At 37.1% G+C, this 9,085-nt stretch overlaps 1 protein-coding gene across 1 annotated transcript in view; it reads left to right on the top strand.

The window, feature by feature from the left end:
• NCKAP1 (NCK-associated protein 1) overlaps positions 1-9,085 on the top strand; it is a 101,015-nt gene that overhangs the window by 1,060 nt on the left and 90,870 nt on the right. Inside the window, exon 2 of the mRNA XM_008565727.1 lies at positions 125-218. Within this exon, the coding sequence (XP_008563949.1) occupies positions 125-218 (94 nt within the window). The remainder of the gene's footprint in view (positions 1-124; positions 219-9,085) is intronic.

Here is a 9,085-nt window from a genome sequence, read left to right as displayed (position 1 = left end):
GACGGATGGAGGGCAGGGGAGGCCCGGAGGGTGGGGGCGGCGGGCGGCGCTGAGGGCAGCAATCTCGGCATCGCCGCGTCAGGCCCGGCCCCGGGTCGCCGCGATGCGCTGCGGCCTGATGCAGAGTCCCGGGCGCCTTTCCCGGTGGCTCGCCGGCCGACCGGCCCGAGGCAGAGAGAAGCCATTTCCCCGCGCCCAGCAGCGGGATCCGGCACCGGGTGAGGGGCGCCGCTGCCGCCGCCTCCCCGGTACCCCCGTTTCCGGGACGGGGTCCACAGGAAGCGAGGGCGGTGGGTGGGCGAAATTCTAGGGGTGATGGGAAAACTTGGGTGTTCCAGAACTGAGGCTGAATAGGACTCTGGAGGAGACGGCAGCAGCGAACAGGGATTTTTTTGGTTTGGAAGTGTGGGAATGTTGGAAAGGAATGCCTAATTGGATGGACCCTGTATCCCCTCCACTTTGGCACGTTATTGTAGATTGCTAAATAAAAGCTATTTGAGAGCGTGTTGATAATCATTTTGAAGGTGGAGAGGAGGGGGAAGTGAGGGTGGAACCAATTTTCTCCTGAAATACTTCTAGGCTGTGAGTCACTAGAACAGGAATAACAACCTTCTCTCTCTTCCCTGTTTACTCCTCCTCATCTTAGTTTTTCGAACCCTATAAGAAAGTACCAAAACACCATTTTTTAAAAGTTTGGTGTCTGTTCAAAATAAAAACTGTAAATATGTTGCTATTACTGCCGATTTATAGCATAGTCTAATCATTTGAGTTGCTATTGCTAATAGGTCCATTGAAAATCTTTACATGTCTTCAGCAGATTAAGGAGTGGAAGGCTGAATTGGAGTTAAGAAAAGTAGGTGCAAAGAGAGAACAAATATTACATTCTTTTAGGAGGAAACCAAAATTCCCTTCCTATTAAGACAAGGTTGGTAAGTTTTAAAGAATTCGATAAAGAGAACATTAAAGAAAGTTAAAAAGATGTAGTACAAACTAGACCATTTGAGTTTCCAGTCGGTCATATTTTCATAGTTGTTTTTCTTGGCTTTTTAATGTATCATGACTTAAACTACCTTTTAGTTTAATCATGGCAATAGATTGTAGGTTGTAAATCAGGGCTGCCGAAGAGATTTTTTGTTGTTGTTGTTGTTGAACTTTTTATCAAGGTGTTCGAGTATAAAATTGATTTATTTCTACAATTTGATGTAGACACTGTAATGCTAAGGGAGAAGACTGTCCTAGTTTAAGAATGATAAATTTTGGATAAGGATAGTTACGTTCCTCCTCCAGTTGTTTATCTGATTGCAAGCATTGATTGACTCTAACTAAACCCAATGCAATCTGGAGAGTAACAGGAACAGGCCTATGCAGTTTGTTACATTTTATGTGGAAGGACTTTAGTGTCATTACAAAGAAGCCCTCAGCATTTACCAAGGAGCCTTGGTTATAAATTTATGTAGATTAGCGTTAATTTAATTTTAAATAGGTTGTATTGACCTGAACTTTTTGGTGAGATTATGCTGTTTCTAGAAACCAATGAACTTTGTCCAAAAAACGAGCAAGTTACTAGACATTACAAAAAGTTACTAGACCTGTGGTATTGTGGTTAAAGGAAATGGTTACAATGGTTTACAGAAGAGGAAGTGAGAGTAACATCAAAAGTGATTTGGGTGTTTGGGCAAAATACCTTTTTTAAAGAATTTGCTATAGTACAAATGAAATCAAACTTTAATATTCCACTTTCATAAATAAGATTAAACTAAATTCTAACTATGCATTTGAACTCTATAATTCCAGTGGACTGCCTTTTCTCAAAAGCACTATTTTTTTCACTTCCTGTTTTGAGAACCTTCAGGCTCTTTTATTGAACTAGTGAAATTTAAAGAGTTGACCGTGATCATTATATCCAAGTGTGAAATATTTTGAGTAATGGAAATGTTATATTTCAGTATTTGCCATATGATTATGGTTTCTTGAGAAATATTTTGCCTGCCTTGCCTGACTTTGAGTTTCCTTTGGGTAGGGACAGTGTAATTTGTTTTGAAATACTGGTGTTTAGAATCTTACCTAGTACATGAGACTTTTTTGGCAAGGCCTTGTTGAAGTGAATGAAATATATATATAATAAAACATGTGTGTGTGTGTGTGTGTGTGTGTTGTGTTGTGTTGCTCGTTTTAATAATAATAGCTTTTGGTTTGCTCCCCATGTGTAATTTTGCATATGAGCCCATCAGATAGATTTTGGATCTTTCATCCTATAGAATTGTCTGTAAGACTAGCATATCTTTTACAGCTGGCTAGGGATTAAAACATTTGTTCAAATATCTTGCCAAAGAAGTGAGTAAGATCTGTTCACCATGTGTGTATAAGGTTCAGCTGTCTGCATTCTTACTGCAGTATAAACCACTTAATTTTTTCAACCTCTATCTCTCATAGTCCTCAAAAAACCTTACACCTCATAATACATGAATGCCAAACATTTATGACATTTTTATTAATGCATGTGAGCATTAGATTGTCTACTAGATCTGACTACTCTGCTCTATTTCAGTTAGAAGTATACAATGGAAATGATATTTTAGTGAGCATGCACAATGATCACTTTAGTGAACTAAGTAAATAAGTTACTATAATCAGTTAATATGCTTTAATGCTTATTAGGGGAGTATAACATAGTTACTGAAAAATGTTTTGGCTTTTTGAAAAAAAATTTCGTTAGCCAAAAAAATTTTGAGATCTTAATTTTTACAACTTATGGGAATTTTAGGGAACTTGCTTAATTGAGGATGTAAGAACACATAAAGGGAGATTTTTAGGGAAAAGATGTGAAAGTGATGGGTAGTTTTACATTTAAATTTATTTGTTCCTTTATTCCTTAACATTTTTATTTTTACTAAAAATGTATGTCTTCTACTTTCCTTACTTAATAGTACCACTTGCTTATGTAGTGATTTTTAAACATTTTTTAGCTACTTTTTTGGAGGTGGGGGAAGGGCAGCTGGCTGTTACAGGAATCCAAACCCTTGACCTTGCTGTTACAATACACTACTCTAACCAACTAAGCTAACTGCCAGCTCCTTTAGCTACTTTTATATCTGTTACTATAGCATGACAGGTAGTGTGGTGGTAGAATTAAGAGCACTGGGCTAGAAGTTAGGAGACCTGCATTCCAATTTTCATTTGGTTACTGAGAGTTCTGTAATATTGAATAGGTGATTTGACTTCCCTGAACTTCAGTTTTTCTCATCTGTAAAACGGGGGAAATAAATGACCTGTAAAAGGAACACTAAAGTCTATTCCTTTATGAGGAATAGATTCTTAATAAGAACACAATAAAGTTCTTATTATGTTATCTTTATAAGTTCATTGTGAAGTAGCAGGGTAGAAGTTATGGCCATTTTGAACAGTAACTGAGCTCAGTTTAGTTTTCTGTAATATAGGAATGCTAATGCCTGCTCTTCCTACATCATAGGATTCTTTGTGAAGATAAACTATATTCACGTATTATCATGTTTTAACACTTCTATGAATGAAAGGCAGTATTTACTTAGGAGTCTGAGCAACGTTTTTGGGCAACATTTCTTCTTATGAAATTTTACTGCTGTTTAGCAAAACAAAACCCTAAATCCCCAAAGGAAACATTTTGCTGAGTTTAAAAATATTTCTTGGACTTACAATCAAGATAGTGGAATAGACAGTTCCCAGCATCACCCTCTCCCACTATCAACCAATTTACAACTATTAAAAAGCAATGACTGCCAAGCTGTGGCCGCTACAGCTCAGGGGAAGAGGAGGAGAGACATATGGAGTTCATGAAGGCAGGAGAAGCCGGCCCTGGTGAGCACAAGGAGCAAGAGCTGGCAAAAGCCATTGCTGTGCCCTTTATATGAAGTTACTTGGTGGCTGCAGGGGAGAAGAGGTGGCCAGCAAGACCACTGACAGGGTTCCCATGGACCAACACAGGAGCAAGGGGCCACAGAACACTAAAAAAGGAGCCACTTAGAGGCCAGTGAGTCATAGCGAAGGACCAGTGCGTGGCCCATCCCATGTACTCCCCATGTTTGGAGTACAGGGGAGTGGGGGAGATGGGCCCACTGGGGGAATATTGGGTCACAGCATGGACAGCTGATCTGCCCTCCAATTAGTACAGGAGCACTCATTGGAGACTGGTCAGGAGAATAGAACTTGTAGGGTGTGCAGTTTGCTGAAAAGACTCAGGCCCAGACCAGAGTTTCCATGCAATCCAGGTGTACCAGATCTCACAAGGCCCAGAAGTTCTTACAAGGTCAACAAAACGTGAGCTGCACAAAAACCTACCCCAGAGAAACAGCAGCAAAACAGCAATTTAGCTCAACCATAGGGCTCAAGTGCTGGTTCCAGCAGGAAATTCCCCTATTTTAGAAGTAACCAAAGGACAACAAAGTAGTTCCAGTGCAGAGTTTAGGTGGTGAGAATAGCAAATAATCCAACAGAGAACTGAAAGAAAAAACAGAAAACCCACAGATTAGAGGCAAAGTTCTCATATTAACCAGTAAAGGTCTAACCCCACCAGAGAACACCTATAAAACCTAGAAGGACTGGAAGCCCCCCAGGTTCCCAAGCTGGGGTAGGGGGAGGGCCAAGGACCTCAGCCACCCGCTTCCCCCACCCCAAAGTCCACATCCAGCTCAACTGCAAGGGAACCTCTGACAGAAGCCCCCTGGGCTTCCCTGCGGGATTGATGGATTGACGGGGATGCCACCTGCTTCCACCATGCCCCCCCTTCCCTCCTTCCTCCTCCTCCCACCCTTTCCCGCTCCCCTTTCCCCTCTTCCCCTCCTCTCCAACTGTTCCACAACAACATCTTAGAATGTAAAAAATAAATAAGTAAATTATTTTAAAAAATAAAAATATTTATTTTTGGTGTTTTATTCTTTCCTTTTCCTATACTATCACCAACATGAGATTGATCTGTGTATGAAAAAGATGTCACAGTTAATACTTGTATATTTTTCCTCTTGTTAAATTATTGCCTCATCTCTAAAGGACAAAAAAGGAGAAGATCCACTCAACTATTGCAGACTGTTTTTTTAATGTACTATTTTTGGGGTTTCAACACTTTTTCTTTTTTTTAATGAGAGTATTTTTTCTTTTTTTCTCATGTTTTTTTCCCCATGATTTTGGAAAAATTTATTTCTTGAGGAAAAATTAACAGGAACAGCAGTGTAAAATTAGAGTCTTAGCTTGTATCTGCTTATCTAGTGGGGAAAAAAAAGATGTTTGTGGAGGGAGCAGTGCAGGGTAAGGGAGGGGAAGTGGCTTTAGTCTTCCCTTTCAGTATTGGGTTTGTCTTCATTTAGTGTGGTATTTTCTCTGTTGGTCAATCAGGAACAGAATCATGTTCCAAAGACTGGATTATGGCAAATTCTATACTGTAGAATTCTATGCTATATAAGTATTATTAGTATAAATATTTTTTTCTTCCCATTGAGTTTCATTATTGAGATCCTTAAGCATGTTAAGAAGAAAACATCCTCAATAAAGCTGAATTTAAATAATAATTTATTTAAACAAATCCTGTTGTGTCTGCTTATAGATGTATTTTTCAAGAAAGCTGCTTGTAAAAATGAAGACTTGATAATCCTTTTTTCTTTTTATGCTGGATTGTGGGCTGAGGAAATAAAGAGCACTGAAAAATACTTAGGAAAAACAATTATTTTTAGTTATTTAAGTGGCAATTGTAGATGGTCTATCTTTGTGTTTCCTCTGTAGAATTATTAAATAACTTAAATACTAGAATTTTTAATGATTTAAAATAGGAATACATGTTTATTGTCAAAAACTGAAACATTACAGAAATGTTTGACTTCAAAATTGTACTGTTTGACCATCTCCCACTTTAAAAAATAAGCTGTATATTCTTATACCCTTTTCTGTACACATGCTAACATATATGCATGCATATTTTATTATATTATGATTAAGTTAGGGAGATTCTTTACAAAAATAAACTTGGAGAAGCAGCATGGTGCAGTTTATGTATAAATGAAGTTAGGGTCCTTAATCTGTTGGTTGTATACTTACAAAGAAATGAACATATTTAGCTAGCTACATCTGATATGTTAAAAATGAGGAGGCTAAGATGAAAAAGTGTGTCAGTGTTGAAAGTTCTTATACTTTTTGATTAGGGTTATTTGATAATTTGCTAGCCAGGCACTGACAGGGTCAAGCTGCCAGTCATTTCAGATTCCAGAACTTTTGTTCATTAGAATATATAAAGGTGCAAAATATATAAGGTTATAAAATACCCTAGTAGTGCTTTTTTTTGTAGGCATACAACCTCTAAACTTTATACTTATTTTCTAAACTTTTTCTGTGCTGACTAGATTCTAGATAAAGCTCTGGTAATTTTTTTAACTTTGGACAAGTTATTTAACTTTTCTGGGCTGCAGTTTATTTATTTATTCAGTGGTTCTTAGCTAGGGATACACAATAGAATCATCTTTGAAGGTTCTCAAAAATTTCACACATCTGGCTCAAACTCAGAAAGAGCCTTTGAAGTAGTTCTGATGTTAAGAACCAGTGAAATAAGTTAAATCCAAGTTCTTAATACCTCTGATTTCTTTCTTTCATAATTATTCACTGTGGTGATTTAATTTTGTTGTCTGGGTTATATCTACATCTCTGTAAGGCTGCATGTAGGCTCTCTACTTGCAAAACCAGCTTCATGGTACTTATTTGGTCTCGGCTGTTGTTAGGCTCTAAGCTACATTTTTTTGTTTTCTAAGCTATGCTAGTCTTATTGATTCTAATTCTTGTAATCTTAAAAAGATATTCTAATTCTCCCACATTTTTGGAGTACTCTTTTATTAACTTCAAAGGTTGAAAATTAAGTGAGTAATTCATATGAAATATTAACACAGTACCCGGTACAAAGTTAAGAAGTGAATAAATGTTGCCTGTTAACTAGTTCAGGCATAGTCAACACTTAATAAATGTTGATCCCCCAACCCCCCGCATTAAGTCAAGCTCAAGAGCACCTTTAAGAAACATTTCTTAACTATTCCTTTGTATTACCTGTTCCTTTAAAGAACAACTTCTAAACAGCAAAAGTATGACAATATATGATACTTTAAAAAAACTATAACACCTTTTCTTCATAAATTGAGATGATCCTGTATATTGGAAGCTGAAAAATGTTTAAGGACAGTAGTGACATAGACATCTTCTTGTGATTAAATAGTAATTAATAGCTCTCATTTTAATCACTAAAATTTTTAACAATGGGTTGAAGTTTTTCCAAGTTCGTGATTTTCTTGGAACTTGTGCTTAAAGAACAATAACTGTAATGTCTGTATTTTTAGATCTGCTATTACTGGTTCTAATTAAGAGGTAGTTATTAGTTACATTAATTTGAAAGCATTTCCAATAATTTCAATATACTTTCTTTTTTTTTTTTTCCCCTTTTTGTCTTTTTTCATGTCCGGCAACGGGTCGCAACTCTCAGTGTCGCGCCTGCACCGGACCGGGACCGGCAACGGGATCGCAACCCTTGGTGTTGCGCCCTCACCTCGCTCAGCCAGTGAGCGGGAACTGGTCTGTATGTGGGATCCGAACCCTCGGCGGGAGCGCCGCCGCGCTCCCAAGCGGTGCACTGTAGCAGTGCGCCACCGGGCCGGCCCTCAATATACTTTCTTATCAAGCCTCTTAAACCAAACTGTTAGCAGTGGACTGCTTTCTTTTTTTTTCTATTTTTCACCTAACCAAAGTCAAGGGGAAGTGCTAATTTAAAGTGATTGGTTGGCCAAATTGGTGATACATAAGAGAAAAAAATAATTATAAAATTAACCACTGATACTAGAGTTCAAGGATTGTTTTGCTCTTGATTGATTTCCAATACTTATTGTCAATTTTCACACTGTACTGCTTTAGTTATTTTAAAAATTAGAACATAAAAGAATGATAGGTAAATTGCTTTTACAGTCTATAATCTCAGGTGCATGTCTATGCTTCCTCTAGGTAATACTTTCAATTTGTTGAAAACTCAGGGGAGAATCTTGGTCCCTTTATGTCTTCAATTTTGCAAAACCTCCTTTAAAAACTATGGTGTTTCTTGATTATTGAGTCAAAGTTAAATTCCTCTTTGTAGCATAAATTGGTCACATTTTGTATTTTTCTTCTCTTTCTTGATTTGATTCAGGTGGAACTGATTTCTTTTCTGTACCCTCACAGATAGCATTCTCTGACCCCTGAGATTTTGTTCATGTTTTTTTCAGTTCATTTATTCTATTAAAAAATAAATCATTTTTTTCTTAAGTATTTTGGCAAAGGAATGTGTTTTATTGTTGAGTTAGAGTAGGACTTAAAAAATAAAACTGCTTGAACTGATCAAATTTTTACCTTGATAGTAATTACTCCATGAAGGTTTTAAGCAGCTGAGGTATTGAAGGAATGGAGAATGTTTTTATACATTAGTTTTTTTGGAACATACATTTTTAGATAAGCTTTTCTTTCTTTTTAAAAAAATTATTATTATTATTATTACTTTGGGGGGGGCAGCTGGCCGGTAGAGGGACCTTGGTGTTATTAGCACCATGCTCTAACCTACTGAGCTAACTGGTCAGCCCTTAGGTAAGCTTTTCTAGTGTTTCTGAATCAGATATGAATTTGTATTCGGGTCCTGCCATACAGTGGTTGTAAAACCTTGAGCAAGTCACTTAATTTCTCTAAAGTTTCTTTCCTCTCTTTTCAGTGATAATTTAAATAATCTCTAAAGTACAGATGTTTTGCACACAATAGTTGCCCAGTAAATATTCTTTTTACTCCCCACGTTTTTGTTTTGATTGTTTTCTTGTTTCTCTTATGAGTAGATAAAGAAATTTTTTGAAATCTGTATTTGATTTTTTTTTCTTTTTTTTTTAGCAACATGGTAAGTTCTTGTAAAAATACGTAACATTAACCATGTAAAGTTAAGCTGTGGTATGTAATCCTATGTTGTAACAGCTTGAGGACAGGGCTCAGGAAGGGGTTTGGTGGTAGGGTCACAGAAAGATTTGTTTTAAAGTCATATTTTAAAATCATATCAAGTCTAGTCTTGCTGTTTCTAGTC

Source organism: Galeopterus variegatus, unplaced genomic scaffold (assembly GCF_000696425.1).
Source record: "Galeopterus variegatus unplaced genomic scaffold, G_variegatus-3.0.2 Scaffold202, whole genome shotgun sequence".
NCBI classification, from domain to species: domain Eukaryota; kingdom Metazoa; phylum Chordata; class Mammalia; order Dermoptera; family Cynocephalidae; genus Galeopterus; species Galeopterus variegatus.
This window is presented reverse-complemented; position numbering and strand designations above follow the sequence as displayed.